At 42.6% G+C, this 17,043-nt stretch overlaps 1 protein-coding gene across 4 annotated transcripts in view; it reads left to right on the top strand.

The window, feature by feature from the left end:
• The window catches only part of AGAP1 (ArfGAP with GTPase domain, ankyrin repeat and PH domain 1), a 394,511-nt gene that overhangs the window by 238,999 nt on the left and 138,469 nt on the right, over window positions 1-17,043 (top strand). For all 4 annotated transcript variants that reach the window (XM_026104675.2, XM_026104674.2, XM_064515404.1 and 1 more), the window contains exon 10: window positions 8,916-9,020. In XM_026104675.2, the coding sequence (XP_025960460.1) occupies window positions 8,916-9,020 (105 nt within the window). The remainder of the gene's footprint in view (window positions 1-8,915; window positions 9,021-17,043) is intronic.

Raw genomic sequence — 17,043 nt, 5'->3', positions numbered from 1 at the left:
TTAACTAGAATAATGAAGGTACCTTCTACTGCAGAAGAAAGGATTTTTCTTACTTTACCCCCACAAAAGATTGAGGCCCAGAGGTATAACTGTTCGGTGAAATTATTTTTTTAATGTGGGACACTCCTTTTTATTAAAAAAAAAAAAAAAAAAAAGAATCCCATCATAGAGCAGAGTTTCTGAGGGTTGCTCATGAAGACCTTTTTGGTCCCCAAAATTTCGTGACACGAAGTGTGAATCCTTTCCGCACAATAACATGGAACACAATTTAAAAAAAAAAAAAAAAAAAAAGAATACACTTTTTTTTTTCCTGCCGGCGTTCTTGGTTTTGTTATTCAGGAGATGCCGCATTAAATTGGATTTTGTGTCCATCATTATTAAAATGTGAAGTGTGTCGGTCACAAAGCATACATTTCAGGGCAGTTAGCTGAATAATTCTTTTCTTTATTATCCCAAATTACTGCTGAGCTCTGGAGAGGTGAGCAGTTTAGCCAATTATTGCCATTTGAGCTGGATTTGTGGGTGATTAGCTCCTGGTCGAATTCAGTCCTGGCAAGGGCTTTGAAGCCTTGGCTCGTGTGATTTTCGCAGCGGTGAGGTAGGAATAGACGCGGCTAATGACAGGAAGGTCGCGTGGGTGAGGTGACCCGTGCGGGGGGGGCCCGGCTTTCGCAAATAGGGCATCCACAATAACAAGTGTGTCGCTAACCCCGCCGTGCATAATCGGAGTTTTATAGGATTGTCGGAGCTGCTGACAGCTCAATTAAAGTGTAACCCTTTTGTACCGTGTACCCTGGCAGAATGACAGAAATATTACCAACAAAAAAGGGAGGGGGGCCACAGGGGAACTGGTTAAAGCTCCGGTTTTCTTTTTCTCCCCCCCCCCACCCCTTTCCCCGGTGCTGCAAAAAGCATCCATTTGTGAAATAATAGGTTGTCCGGGGGAGGGGTACGGTGCCAAACACGGCTCCAAAAAAAAAAAAAAAAAAAAAAAAAAAAAAAAAAAGCAGCTTCTCTTAAGTGGTCTTCCTCATGTTTCTATGGAAACACTATAGTATCAGGAGAGAAAGTTAAAAACCGGGTTTTTAGCTTTTCATGGCTTTCTCCCGTGTCCCCCCCTCCAAATCTCTACTCTATATGAAATGCGATAAAGAGGATTTTGAGGGTTCGGGGAGGGTAGTGCCGCCACAACGAGAGCGCGGTCGTGCGTCCGGAAGTTGTAACGGCGCCATGATGGTTCCTTTTTTTGGTTGCATCCCCACGCCGCCATGTTGGGTTTGTTTCTTAAGGGGGGAAGAAAACCAAAAAAACCCCCAAAACCATGTTTTGGTATTTACTATTTTTTCATACCTGACCACGGAGCTGTTTTTACAGCCATGTTTCTGCTGCTGCAGCCTTTTCTGCGGTAGCCGCTCCGCACGGCAAAGTTTGCTTATACTGAATCGCTCTCCCAAGGTTATTTTTCCTCTTTCGTTTTGGGCCGAGCCGCCACGTCGTGACGAGCTGATCTGCGTAGACGGTGGCTTTGTTCGCAGCTGCCATGGCAAGAGGCAACGGCCCAAGCGGAGCCCATCGCTGCCACCTCCTCTGCTGCTGCCCCAGACCCCTTGGCATCCGCCGGCTGGTTTCTCCAGCACCAAAATAATGATTTGCATTGCGGCGCGTTTTGCATTAGTGCTGACGGTGTCGGGGAAGCCACAACTGCCAATGCCAAGGGGTTAATAAACCTACTACTTGAGATTATTAAGGGCTGTGATTTTTTTTTTTTAATGGTACAGGGTAAATAGGAACAAACCTTGGAAGGCAACAGAGCTCCGTATGCTGTAAGGCAGAAAAACAGCGCGACTTGCTAGGTGTTGTGCCCACTTCAGAGTGGTAGCCTGGGTTTTAGTGCGAGAGGGGTACCATTCCTTTAAAAACGTAGCTGCATCTGCGTTTTGTAATAGGCTCGAAGATTAAGCTTGGTAGAAAAGGCATGGAGATAGCTGTACAGGGTGCGATGAATTTTAAAAAGTCTAATTTTAGAAATAATCATAAGCTAGGGTCTGTGAAAGAGAGCCCCTTTCAGTGCTGTCCATTGAAGGCATGCTCAAGAAGTCCCATAACTTGCTCGGCATCTCCTTCCTTTCAAGGTGGGTTCTGCACCGTCTGGCTGGGGGGTCGGAATTGCGATCCTGTCCGTTGGGCGAACCTGTGTAGCTCTGGACTTGTTTCTTGCTCCAGCTGGGCGTTACAGCAGAGCTGCTCCCTTAGCTTTCCATCCCAATGCCTCTTCTGACCCTGGAGCGATGATCTGGTCTTGCACAATTATCTTTTTGCCTGAAATAAGGAGGTTCCTCATCAGGCAGCTGAATGCGATGCGCCGAATGCTGGCTTCCTGGTCTGCGGGCCACAAATTGCAGTGCCCTCGTGTCGTACTCTGTCTTCTCAAGCAAATAGTAGTTCTAAATAAAACCAGGTTCTCCTGCTCAGCAAGATCCAGAGGAATCCTTGTCTGTGGCGTGCTGGGAATACGGACCTACCTCCTGAAAGAGCTGCATGCTGGGGAGCTGTGAAGGCTTCACTTAAAAGTATTTGCTGCTTATCAGAAGAACTTTTGCATTACCCACAGTTGGCATGTAAGGTCAAAATCTAGAGGTTGAATTGTTGGGGCAAACAGAAACACAGTAACAATGATCACTATGTTTTGAAGTTTGCTCTTCCCATTTACTGTGTCTCTGGTGGCGAGGTTTCTTGGAGCAGTTCAGTAGTCCTTCTTCTTTGAAGGTGACAGTCTTGATCATGGGCGTTACAACAGAGCGTGAGACTTGCCTAATCAGCATTTGGATGATTTTAGTAAAGCTTATTTTCAGTTTAGTTTTTTTAGTAGCCTGTATGCAGAGAGCTGGGAGAGTAGCCTTCTGTAGGTAGGTGGTCTGTCAAGTTTTAGCAAAACTACTACCTTTTGTTCCAAGTCAGGTCTCAGATGTTCTCTCCTTTTTGTCTCTGGATGGAGAGGTGGCTGCGCAGTCTCAGCATTAGGTAACTACTTATGGTGTTATTACCAGTTGCCTGGTGTTCCTTGTGTTTTGAGAATATTAGAAAAGAATTGAGTTCAATATTTTGAACTTATAATTTATCGCCAAGACCATAAAGCTGGTGAATAACATCCATATGAATGGGAGAACTCTTACCTTAGGATATGTTTCTTGGCTGGGGAAGCGTGTTTAGAAGCTGTATCAAAACTCTGAAGACTACAGTAGTGCAGGCTTTTAAGTAAGGCGTGCCCTTCCCCTGCCATGTGCCTGGCTGCATTAAGAATATATGGAGTTTCTAATGTGATGTTAGTGTTAGAAACTGAAGTTTGAGAATATTTGTGGTCTACGGTTTTCAGATCTCCTTGGAAGTCCTCCACTTCTGTGTGGCTTTGTTTTGTGGTTCTTTGGATTCCCACTGCCCTGTTATTGTATGAGATATTTGCTACAGTTTTCCAGTTGTAAAAGGTTTAAGCAGTTTTGTAGCTAATTGTCCAAAAGACCAACCAGCATTCCCTTCATTGTTTTGGAAATGAAGACTTAAATCTGGTAAATTAGGGGGAAAAAACACTTTCTGTCCCCATGATTCCAAACGAGTTGAAATGATGGGCATTTTTAACTGTTTTTTCCCTAGTGATTTGGCTGCCTACTTCTTATTTCTATGTTGTCTATCGTATGCTGGAAGAATGGACTTTAGGACTAGCAACTTGCTCCAGTTAAATGTTCTGGAAGCAGAAATTATTGGTTAAGAAATAATCTCGTTTGCTAGAAGATAGATTCGTTCTAGTGCTACTAGCTCGACTAACTAGTGCTGAATAGTCCTGCAAACCTGGAGGGTTCTTCAAGGTTTATTCATGATGTTAATAGATTTAGAGGAAATGGAAGGATTATTGACCAGAATTCAAATGTAATAGTTGTTCGTGATCTTGACTCCAAGTGGTTGACATTGCAGGTGATTTGAGTCAGGATATTTCTGAATGTTGGGGTTTTTTTTTCTTTTATGAACAGGATGCAAATGATGGAGCTGTATAAAATTCATAAAACTGCTGGCTGCTAATCATAGTTATGAGAACTGAAGACCTGAGTGGAAAATTAAGAATTTATGCTGTTAATGATTAAGTACAAGATTACATATTTCATTCTGTCAAAACAGCATCAGGGTAACAGTATGGGGCTGGCTAAAATTAAGGAGAGAGGAAAAAAAACCAGAAAAACTTGCCGGGCGCTAGTACCTCAGCCATGGCAGTGGTGCAAGTATGCAAGAGAAAAAAGAAACAGAAGTATCATATTTCCTTTGCTGAAGATGATCACTGGAGGTGCAGCCTCAGCTCTGCTGACTTACCCAGGGCCCTGCCGTTTTATCTCAGCATCCTAAGAAAAATCAAGTGTACCAAATCCTCTTTTAAAAAAAAAAAAAAAAAAAAAAAAAAAAAAAAAAAAGTGAAGTCAAGAGCTACAGCTGGAGCAAACGAAGAAAACCTGTTGTCATCTAGGCTGTGGTCGCTGGTAAGACGCTGCTGGTGACAGACTCCCTTTCTTGTGGCCCCTGCAAAATTCTAAGTCCACTGCAAAGTGGGACAAATAAAATCGAGCACGACCGGGAGTGCAAAGTATATTGCTCTGCACACTATGTTAATTCTGCGGGCCAAGCCAGGGCTGTAGCCACCTCTGTAACGGCTAGGATGTGCATTTTGATAACATTTATTTCTGGGAGGTAAGCAAGTCTCTTCTGTCACCACCTGTCCAGAAGGACGCTCACTTGCCAGCATCTCCGATGCAGTAGTAAGCAACTTTGAGGGGTGCTCTTTGGAATGCTGATAATTTGCTGCCTTAAAACCTGAAATATTTCCTTAAAAGAAACTTGCAATTATTTCACCGTTTGTCTTCATTTGTTGTTTAAGTGGGCAAGGTTTGTCGCTTACAGGAAGGCATCTGGAGTGCCTAAATTCAGTGGATTATTGCATATTCACATGCACCGTGTGCATTATACACAGCGGTCCCTTGACCGGTGGTCTTTTACCTTACGTCCGATCAATCCTATACTGGAGGCCTTTCATTAGCTGCTCCTACTCTCCCAATAACGATCAGGATGCAGAGCTTGATAGCAGCCTGTAACTTCTCCTGGTGCCCTCAAGCTCAACAACATAAGCTGATTGACTCAGTTAGGGCCCCAGTCTCTAACAGCAAATGCAATCAATAAATCTTTGTTGGTAAATAATTGCTATTGAACAGAGTTTTAATATAAATTTATGAGTGGTGTTTTATCACAGCTTGAGGCTACAGCAAGCCACTGAGTGATGGATTTCAGATAACACTTACATTCATTACATTAACTTTGTAAGTTATTTAAAGCTTGTACACTTAACATTGCTTTTGGCTTGCAATGACCTCCTGGGACTAGACGTAGCATGCACGTTACTAATAAAGAGATTGCAATACGTACAGACAGTTCCTCAGTTTTCTTTGCACAGTGACGCAGTTCCTTGAGCGAAACCCAAGAAGTGAAGTTCGTGCACTCTAGCTGAAATATTTTTCCTGTTGCTCATTAAAAGTAGAGGCAGTGCTATCTGGTAGGAGAAGTGTTCTGCCATTAGATTCAGAATCGCAATTTTGGAGGGAAGGTGGTAAAATTTAATTTGAAGTGTTAAATTCCTCTCAGTTTGAGCAAGTTGGAGGTGTTAAATTCTCAAAGTACTGAATCTTGAGGCTTGGGTCAGCAATGCTGAACTATAGTGCTAGAATTGCACGGGGAAAATTGTAGCGAATGGAAGATTTAACACAAATTAGTCAGGATAAGTAATGTTATATGATTAATAACAATATGAGTTGATTTACTTAGTTCAGGAGAGTCCTTTACCGAATAGTTGGGAGAGTAAATGGGATTTTTACAATATGCTGTGGGTACGTGTGGCCTGTTTGACTCTGGAGTGCTGTAGATATGCCCAAGCTGCCTCTAAATTGCCTTCGAGGTACCACAGGTCATGGGAAGCAATGTATCTGGTTTCCTAGGCAGAACACCTGATGTGGCTTAAATGTAGACATAACGTGACTCAAGTGAAGGTTTTGTGGCTTTTTTGTTGTTGTTTAAGTAATGTTTCTTGTCATATCTAGGCCATTTCTATTTTTTTTTTTTTAGGTTTAGTTAATGTTAAAGTGCATTTAGAACTGATCTAAACTCCGATACTAAGAGCATTTCTCAAGACCCTTCTATATAATTATCCCAAAGTGGCAGTCTCTGGCCTTGGAAGAAAAGCATGCTTCGTATGTGCTTCTAGGCTTTGTAACTCTTTACATTAGCTCCTCGTGTTCAGAGCAGTTTTCTCCGTGGGTACTGCAAAATATTTTTAATGCTCACCTAATACAAAAAATTATTCTTTTACGTAAGGTAGTGCCTAAAGAAAACAGACTGGGAAGTCCAATTTGTTAGCTAGTAATATATAGATAGGGAGATGTTAGATGTTTCATGTTGAATGGGATTCTCCTATGTGAAACTGGAATTTCATTTTAAAAACAAAGTGCAACCTCCATTTTGGATAATACGTTCTTCATTTAGACCTCTAAATAGATTTTCTTAATTCACACCTGGGCAGTAACAAAACCACTATCTAATAAAAATTGTGAAAGTAGAAAACTTATAAAATATCATCACAATTTGTTGAGCTTATAATTGGCATGGATTGGAGATCACATAAGGAGTGACATGTTTTACGTGTAGCGAAGGGACAGTTGAAAAGGTGCGAAATATATTTCTACTTTCTTCAAAACTTAAAAAAAAAAAAAATCACTCGTGTGATCCTTACAGCTTTTTTCCCATTAAAAGGTCTGAGGAACAAACACAGCAGAAACAACGCAGGGAAACAGCTTTAGGAGAATAATTTTTGATCCGTATAGCGCAGTGATAACTAGAATTGGATCCCCCTAAACGCAAGCGCACGGACCGTCGGTGAGGTATAAAAGATTGGAAAGGTGAAGCGGCAGATCACCTACTATAGACAAACAGCCGAGTCAAAGGCAGAAATAAGCTTTCATTTTTTAATAAAGAAAACAACGTGTCTACCCACCAGAAGGCTGTAATTGGGATGCGCCGCTCGCGCTTGCCGAACCTTTTGTGAGAAGCCATCGCAGAAGCCCATTGGGGTTGCTGAAAGTTTGAGGTTGAGCAGCCTAAATGTAGCAATGAACAGCACAAAAAAAGAGACCTGAACCCCGGCTGGTCGGAAAGTTAGAGTTTGTCCTAGGGTCTAATTTGGTTGCCGGACGTAAGCTTTTATTTGCAGTCCCATCCACAGATTACTTTGAATTGCCAAGGGTGGTTCTCCTGGGCTTTATTCAGAGTATTTCTCCAGGAACGGGCAGTTATGAACTCTGATTTCTTTTTTTCTTTCTTTCTTTCTTTCTTCCCATGTGGAGTCATCTCTCTGGTTGCAAAAAGACTTATTAATTCACCTGGCTTGGGGCATGGGGCTTTAGCGGAGTATTGAAGATCTGGAATTGGGGATGGGAGGGATTTTCTAGCTCTGGAACAGATCTAGCCATGCAGTGGCACAGAGTCCACCCTTGTCCACTCCTGGTTTGGGGGTTTGGTCTGAAAAGGCAACATTTTATAAAGCCACATGTTTAGTGAGAAAGCATATAGCACAGATTGCTCTTCTAAAGATGTGTCCACCTTAACAAAAACTCATCAATAGTTAGGTCTTTTTTTGGTTGGTCTGTGCTCCCTAGGGCGGTTCTTCCATTTTTTAAATTTCTTTAGAATGGAAATACTGTTTATATGGGAATAAGAGGATTGAAACTTGTATTAGTTCGGATTCCTGATTATGTTTTATTGAAATGAATGTGAGTGACTTTTCTAAACCCTGAACTTGGTCTTTGAAACCACTGTGTACTCGTGGTACTACAGTTTGTAGTAAAATGTCACATCAGAGATGGAGCTGGACCTGTGTTGTGGTGCAGCAGAGACAGTATCCCATGTTAGGTTTTGCTTTTCCACACAATTTCGATTTTAAGCTGAGAGCAGATTGATATTGTATAGTAATTCTAGTCCATTTAAACATAATGTTTTTTAATCTAAACTGTTGATTGATGAAATCCAAAGGGGTTTTTAGATCGGATGTGTTTTGTGGGAGGGTGAGTTGTCTTGCCCCACTCCTTCTTCCCTCATTACATCTATTTCCCTAAATTGTCCAGAACATATTGGAAAAAGTCTTTCATTAGCCCTGTTTCCATTTCGCTGCTGTTGCCCAAAACTAGTGTTGTTCCTCTTTGCTGCAGTGGATGGTTAGAAGGGTTTCCATGCCGTTTCACTGGACTAAAAAGGGAATGAAAACATGGATGTGTACAGCTCCCTGCATACAGAGAGGCCAAGCCTGAACAACAGAGGCATCCACAAATAGGAAAGATCAGCAAAGTACATGCTGAAGTGAGCAGAAGCTGTGATTGCATGGAAAATTGACTTGTCCTGAGATGCAACATTTATTTTAGAGTTCTAGGCAACATTTATTTTAGAGTTCTAGGAAACACAGTGTCATCTTTATCAACGTGGTGCGTGTGGGCGTAGCCTTACTCTGTGTCGCATTAAAATAATACACTTTTCTGAGCAGTGAAATTCAATGCAAAAGGACTTCGTTTGCCTGTTGGACAAAGCCGGTATTGATACGGTGTTTTCTGTTCACTTGACTTACTTTATAATGCTATACTTAGAGCTTTTGCTTCTAAATTGTAAGCAATGGAGCTGTGGGTGATGAAAAGCTGTGTCATGGGAGAAATGGGGGACACTGAGCAACATGCAGGAGAAAATATAACTAAAATGTTAGCAATTATATCTAGCTTTTTCTATGTCTTAAATAGTTGTGCATTGCCAAAATAGTGTTTAATTATTTTTTTTTTACCCCCCTCGAACAGGGTATGCTGCTAAAACGAAGTGGCAAGTCATTGAATAAAGAATGGAAGAAGAAATACGTTACGTTGTGCGACAACGGTGTGCTGACCTATCATCCTAGTTTACATGTAAGTACACCATTCCCTGTAAATTCAGCAGATGTCAAGCCTTGATAAAGTAATGTCAGTAAGTTCATCCAGACACATGTTTTTGTCAAGTCCTTTTTGGTGGAGAAACTTCTTTCTCTCCCTTTACTGCCTTCCCCCCTCCTCCCCCAAAAAGCACAGTCTGAAATAAAATTCCACAGTGAAAGTGTATGTGGACAGTTAGGATTGTTTAAATCCACTGGAACTTGAATCCCAGAGGCAATTGAAAAGGTTTAAGTGTTTATTTTGTGCTGATGCTTTGCGTGGTCTTGCTGTCAGTACCAGGATTAAAAAGCACCACCACCAACAAAAGTGCTTTATAAGGGAAAGTGTCCTGGGTGGGGTCAATAGTGAGGAAGTCTTCTGGTATTTGTCAACATGCGCTGGTTATGATTTATTCAAGAAAGTAATTCTGAACAGCTTTTTGAAAATGATGTAGCTATTAAAATACGTGCCATAAAGCATTTTTATGTTGGTGTCTAATATTGCTTCTGCCCAAGTATCTTGTCCGTCCCTCTGTGTGCGTAGCACAATCCATGGGTGGAAGGAGCATGGTGATCTGACTCGATAGAAGCACGTTTTGTAGCTCCTAGGCCAGTTAGCAGAAGGAAAGATGAGATTTGCCAGAGATCATTCCATGCCAAATCAGTTCAGGAGGTAGAGCAGAAGTGGAGACTACAATTTGGGGAACTCCTGGGGCGATCCAGCCTCTTCTGCTCACTTTCCAGTACAGGAAACAGAAATGCAGAAAACTTCATGATCCTCACCAAGATCTTTAGAGTCATATCAGGTCTTATATTTAATAATAAATCCCATCAGAAAATCAGAGGGTGGCCAGTTCTATTGTATTTGGGCCAGTTGTTTCTAAAGCCGTTGGAGTCACTATGGGCAATGTTTTTATTCAAAAGTGAAAATCAAGGTTCCAACCAGATGCATTTCTGTAGATGTGTCCTTGGGCTTGTAGACCTGCATGTGAATCTGGAAGACAGCTTCTGTTTTAGATGTGCAAAGCCACACTGCTGTTGTGGTTGCACCAACTTAGTGTCCCCTGTCTGCTAAATATTAGCACTGTCTGGCCTGGCACAAGACTTCATAGTCTAAATTCCTGCCCTAATAATGCTTTGACATAGCTTCTGATGTCACTTCCACGTCTCAGAAAAATTATTAAATAAGTTGCATGACAACTAGCTGCAAGGCATTGCTGCTTTCCACCAGAAATCATGTCTCTCAGCCCTTGTATCCTCTAGTGAGGTTTTCTCCTTTTTTTCCACTGTTCTCTTCTGCGGAGCTAGACAAATGTCTGGCTTCTTCAGCTCAGTCTTGGGAGAAGCTGCCTTAGTGCCTTCAATGTTTGGAAAATCTGCAGCAAAGTAGTCTAGAAATACCCGAATTATCCTTCGCGTATTTTTGAGGCAGCCCTCCTACGTTGGATCCCCTCAGACTGTGATGGCCAACTGTGGGTCCTGAAGCCAGAAGTGGGCAGGTGCACCCAGGTCCCTTCCTTGCTTTGTCCAAGGGCTCTGTTGTTCCCGCCCGGGGATGGGGACGTGCACATGTTAGTTTTTCATTGCCTATTGCGGACAGTGGAGCGCTTCTCTCCAGGCTTCCCTGGAGCTGCTTAGTCTCCCCCAGAGTGAGCATCCTTTGAGATTAGAGGTAATTACTTTGAGATTAGAGGTAAATCCACTTGAGATTAGAAAGAATCCATTTAAAGAAGAAGTAATTACTCGCCTGTAATTGTTTCCCTCTCTCCCCCACCGTGGCTGCCCCTCTTCCTCCCCCCCAAGAAAAAGGTACCCATCTCCGTATTGCCATTTGCTCAGGCCTCCTTTCCTAGGTCTGCGAGGTTTGTAACTAGCTCCTTTTGCCTTGGCTGTGTTTCAGCAGGTAGTGGGTAAGGGAGCAGACTCATCTACTGGACAAGAAACTACTGGGGAAACCGTAGCACCCGATCAGGGGCTTCTTGAGAAGCCTCACCGAATCCGGTTTCTAGGAATTCCTGAGGTTCTGCTCATTCACCTTAAAATCTTTCTATGACATGATTTGTATTAGAAGCAATGCAGTTTGACTGACGACTTATTCCTATTGACTTTAGCCTTGAAAAGAGTGACCGCGCTGCTTTTGCAGTGTGTTTGGGTGCTGTCAATGGCACGTTTATTGTCAATTAGCTGTTGTGAAGAAACCCTGCAGAGCGGTCTTAATCCGTCAGTCAATTGTACGTCAGGCGGTTACTGCAGACGTGTTTCAGTTTTGCACCTTGCAATTCACGATGGTGTTGCTGCTCGTTTTGACGTGCTCAAAAGTAGCATTATGAGTCAAAAGCCTCCACCTGAACTGAAGAAGCAACGCAAGGCTGACTTGATGTTTTTATGGGCTCCTCTATCTATCAGTCTTCTGCACTAGGGCTGGAAATGTAAGTAGCATCTGCTCTGCCCAGTGCAGACCACAGTGGGAAGGAGAGGCAGGTTTTGAAGCCAGTTGTGCTCCCACTACAGTTTGTACAAAACTTTATAGGTAGCAAAGCCAGAAAGTTAGAATCTGCTCTCGGGTGGTGGGTTTTGTTTTCTTCAATATTGTGGCTGGGTTGCTGTTCTGGCTGCTTTAATGTTATTTTGAAAATGAAAGGCATTATTACCAACCTTCCCATTAAAAGACGTGAAAGAAAAGCACTTCTGTTAATCACCTAAAGTCTGTTTCTTAAGCTCGTGAGAGGGCTCGACTTTAGTCTGCTGGCTTAGTTATCTTCAGTTATTGCAAGTAAGCAGGTCATTTTGGTTGTACAAAATTTTGCAGTTGTATTTTTGTGAAGCATATGGTGAGCTGGCCTCTAGTGGTGGCAGGAATAAATGAGGTTAGAAGATAGCTTGGTCTTTCCAGGCTGTGGCTTGAGTCAGACTGGAGGACTTGGTTGAAAATTTGCATTGGGAGAACCTATTAAAATATTTAATGGCTGATAGTGAGCACTGTATTAAATACTGCTTGACGTATGGCCCAAAATGCATCAGTTGTCTTTACTGTCAGATGCGTCAGCTGCTCAGACATGAAGGCGCTGCTTTTTATTACAGTGAATGTGTCCGTATCACACAAATCAGCACTGTTGTCCCCCTCTGAAAAAGGATAGGCTACAAAATGAAAGCTTTTGAGATGAGGGTGGAAATCAAGTTAGCATCCAAGGTATCCCTGGAAGGGTCAAGGCGGTTTGGCAGGGTAGCGTGTTGAAATGACTGCTGTATTGTGCCAGCTAAATAAGTAACTGTGAATGCCACCAGCTTGACGTTTTACACAATAGCTAAATGGATATTCCTCCTTTTTAAGAAAGTGGGGGAAGAGAATAACGGGGAAAGAAAAAATACGTACATAAGCACCCTACTGTTTTCTGACTTGGTCATGTTAGGGTTTTTTTTCCAAGAGCCTCAAACCTTCCCTTCCCTTGGGATGCCTAGGAGCTACGCTGATAGAAAACGGTGGGGATAATGAGAGAGCACTTTGACCTGCAGGCTTCAAAGTTCACCCGAGCTCCCTATTCATCTTATACTTCTAGAGTATAGCCATTGAGTGGAAGACGAAAATTCGGGCCGACAAATTCAGCGTCAGCCTCCCCAAAGGGCCCCGTGGGAATTTGTCTAGGCATCTCTTGGCTTTTAACGGCAGCGTGCCATATGTAAGGGCTCCTGAAATGTATTCGCCAGGATACCTGCTGGGCACTGCTCCGCGCGGCTGCTTTGTGTAAGCCTTATCCTGGGGAATCGCTGATGATGTTTCGCCTCCGTCTGTCTTCCGGAGGGTTGCCATCACGCCGCAGGTCAGCAGATGACAAAGCCTTGGCCGTGGATGTCCATTTGTGCTCCTGTATCCCCATCATCATCGCTGCCCCTTGTTTATGAAGGAAAAAAAAATCTGAAAAATTAGCTTTTTCAGAGAAGGTATTTTTCCTTTTCTATTTAATTAGTTCTAGATGTGTTCAAGTGAATGCACAGCACTGTGGCAGCTTACGAGGGAGGAACAGCTTCATAAACACACTAGAAGGAAGGTCTGATGACCATCCATTAAAGCCCATCTAGAACATACGTGGTGTATACATGCTGTGTCCCTACACAGCAAGGTTTACTTTAACTTGCTGAGGTCAGTGCAGCAGTAATGCTGATATTTAAATCCTGCTCATGTCCTTGCTGATCGAGTCTGACCTGCACCAAGGCGCGTAGGGTCGTAGCAACGACCGGGGGGTGAAAATCTCTCCTGTGTCTGCTCGAGAAGCATGTGAGTGCAATTGGTCTGCCCAAAATAGTGCTGGCAGGGACTTAGCTTATATGAGATAACTCAAAAGAAGCATTAGCAGTGTTTTTCTGTCATCCAATGAAGTGGATATATCCAAAAATTAAAAAAAAATAAATAAAGTGAAACTTCAGCATGGCCAGGAGTCATCTGATACTAGGCTAAACTTTGCACAAAGGCTTCAATGATACATTTTAAAGATAGACCTTCTCAGGAGGTGATATAATGTTCTTCAGAGACTTGGGGGCAATAAGTTGGGTTTTTGGTTGGGTTTTCTTGTCTGTTTTTTTCCCGTGGGAAATGGCTAGAGTTCTTATGGCAAATGGAAGGCTTCTGAAATCGCCACGTGTATTAATATCTGGCACCATTGCAGATCCTTGCACTTTTCCCAACAGGCCTCATAATCTTTAGTGCTGTTCTTAAAGCTATAGTGGAAGGGTGGTTTTGACCATTATTAGTTCTCACTATTTTCTTGAAAAGTTTGGATATAGAAAGCCAGCTTGCAAGTAAAGGAAGTCCTGTCTTTCCTATATTTTTTCAGAGAATCTCATGTTTGTTGGGCATCACGATTTCTTTGTTTGGCCTGTTGGCTTTTTTGTTATAGAGCTGACTGTTGCTCTGGACAAATAAGCTTTTGTTCGTGAGTAATTGCCTACAGACCTCATTTTGGTTCAGCCTTCTTTTCAGGGCCGTGTCTTACCTCAAGCTGTTTAATAGCCCCAGAGTGTGGCATTTGTGTTACTTCAACAGAAATATTCATATTTCTAAAATGTGGTCGTGTATGCCCATGTTTTCTGCTTTCTCACATGAGATGTCCTTGTACCTCTTGAAAGAGTTGTGATGGGAGCAAATGGTATGGAACAAAAATGAGGATACGGTTTAAGTGGTGAGGAGGATAAACTTGTTTGAATTAATGCTTAGGTTCATATTATAGCTACTATGTCCACGAGAATGCCAAATTCCAAAGACACCATCCAAAGACGCTGATTAAGATAGAAAACCAAAATGACGTGAAAAGTTACAGCATCTATGTATAACGATTGCTTGTTACAGGTGACAAGTTGATGATAACATATTTTTTCCAGTCGCTACAACTGGGACTCTTTTGGGAAGCCTTTTTATCAAGGCAGTGTTCAGAGTGACATTCTCCTTTTTAACATTATTGATCTAAATTTCCCAGAGCTTTCACTTCTTAATTCTTGCACACTTCACTGTGAACTTACACGGCTGCCGCTAATAATGACAGGGTAATCAACCTTTAGGGAAAAAGTGAGCGTTGCAGCCACACTACTGTAACTTTTTTTGTAAAGATGCTGAATACGGAACTTACAATCAACTGTGTTTTAAAAGTAAAAGGTTGAGGAGAGCTCTGCCTATGGCTTTTAGACAGTGTTACACCTGTAACTCTTAGAGGAGATTGCTCATTCAGCTTAGAGCTTGCTGCGAAAATACTGCATCATATTAAAATGGCAGTGGAGTGAAGTCTGGGAGAAAAACTTAAATACTGGGGCAGGGGGAGAACAAGCCAAAATGTGTTTGCAGTCCTTAAGTAAGACATAATTTGGGAGAACGTTTTTTTTCTTTTTCTTTTTCCTTAAACCCAATGTTTCTGTGTCCCTTCAAACTAGAAGCAGCCTTGCTTGAAAGGAGCATTGCATCTGCTGTGCTGAGTGAAAAATCAGACTGTAGATTTCTTGGTATCTTGTAGAACGGTCGGTAAGCTACACTGTGAAAGACTCCTAAAATACATAACTGTGGTCCATGGTGAAGAACAGGAAGACTGATAATTTGCACTAACTTCTTGTAATCACTTCCAAGCCTTATTATAGCTCTTCGCAGGTCACTTAATGCACAAACAAGGAGAATGTGAAGCATTTTTAGTTTCAAGTCTATTCATTTCAGAGGGCATGACAAGATTTATCACATGTCATTAGTGTAGGATATAGTAGCAAACACAATACTGCTAGTTGCAGAGCTGTGCAAATTTGCAGTGTGGAGTAAGGAACGGCAAATATACATTTCACTGTGGATCCAAATGAGTTGCAATTTGAATAGTAAAAGCCAAGCTATTAATTAATCACGGGGGTTTGTAAAGTTAGAGCTTCCTGTCCAGCAGAGCTAACTGCTGTGGGTATAAATCCTTCATAAATTACTCAGGATGGTAAAACTGATTTGTCTTTTACAACAGTTCTTGTTCCATAGTCTGAAAGAGATGTGCAAACAGACATTTTTTTCAAAATTTTGTGAAAATGAGTGATCCAGTAATTTTCTTTTTTTGGGGGGAAACCTCTTCTGTGTTGTAAGTATTGCCCCAGCTTCCCCCCTGCCCCTGGAACACAGAATAAACTGATTGATATTGTAGGATAGATATAGCGAATGCTTTTTATTGCTCAAATTTAATGTTCTTGATTCCCAATTTGAATAAAACAGATTCAAGATGACCTTCTTTTTGTCAGGACCGAGTGCTTTCGGGTGCTCAGTGTCTTCCAGCCTGCATTTCCATTTGTATGGTTGTCCTGGAAAACAATGTCTCATTGCTTTTCTTAAGATTAACTATACATTGTGCTGCTGAAGGATATTATGTCTGTATTTATATGCGAGGAGGGAGGATGGCCAATTCGGCAGGCGCGTTTGAGGAACATATTCCACCGCGGCGCATAACCGGACCGTAGCTTCGTGGCGGGGGGGAGGACTTGGAGAAGACTTTTCTTTCTTCTTAGGTGTGCCTGTGGCCCCAAATGGAAACCAATCAAGGAGCGATTTATGTTCATTAAGCGCTTGTCAAAACTGAAAAATTTTCTAATCAACAGCAATCTAGCTGCGGCCCCTCAATGGCTGGGAGTGTCGCCGCCGCAGTATCGGCTATTTGCCTGTTACAACTCTAGGCTAGAAATCCGCTGATGATTACATTAGGCTAAGCTGCGAAGTAAATGAACCATGTCTTATTTAGGTGCAACTAGCTTCAGTGTAGTCCTGCCCCGCAGGGCGCTTTATAGCGTTTTATGGCTTTAAAATTAGTGTAGCTTCCCATTTGCTGCAGGGTGCTGCATGTTATGCCTTTGAACTCAATAAGCAAAGGCAAGGGGGCCTTTTGTTTTTTTTTTCCCCCCTTTTCTTCTTCTTGCAGTTTAGCAATTTTGTTTTGCATCTTTTCCAGACGGCGTTTTGCAATAAAAGCGTCTGACTGCCGCGTGCGCACAAAACAAGTAAAGGGCTTGGACCATTTACCAGTCTGCGCGGGTATTGGGGTTGGGGTTTTTTTTTGGTTTGGTTTTGGGGGAAGGGGATTGAGGTTTGTTTGTACAAAAGCGGGCGAACAATAGGCCGTGCAGGTTGCTGCTATCGGCGTTTCGGAAAACACGCCACCCCGAGCTCCCGGCCGCTGCCGGCCTTTCAAAATGCCGTCCTCGGGTGCCACCATAAACTTCCCTTTCCGTAATTGTGCGTCGTTACGTTTTGTTTCGCCTCCGGTCGGGAAACCCTATCTGGACCGCGGTAAACTAAGCCCTGTGAGCATCGTCTGCAGTTGAAGCAGGGAGAAAATTGGCACACAAAGAAGGTGTTTTCCCCCAAAAGCACGGTGTAAGCCAATGGCAGGTCTGGGAAAGAATTTCTGTCCATCTGTCCTGGGCCTGGACCAATTCCTGGTGTTGGAAAAACGGGCTTCTTCTGAACTGTTCTAATAGAGCAAAATGAGACATGGTGTAATATTCTTATTTGCACTGAAAATGCA

Source organism: Dromaius novaehollandiae, chromosome 7 (assembly GCF_036370855.1).
Source record: "Dromaius novaehollandiae isolate bDroNov1 chromosome 7, bDroNov1.hap1, whole genome shotgun sequence".
NCBI classification, from domain to species: Eukaryota; Metazoa; Chordata; class Aves; order Casuariiformes; family Dromaiidae; genus Dromaius; species Dromaius novaehollandiae.
This window is presented reverse-complemented; position numbering and strand designations above follow the sequence as displayed.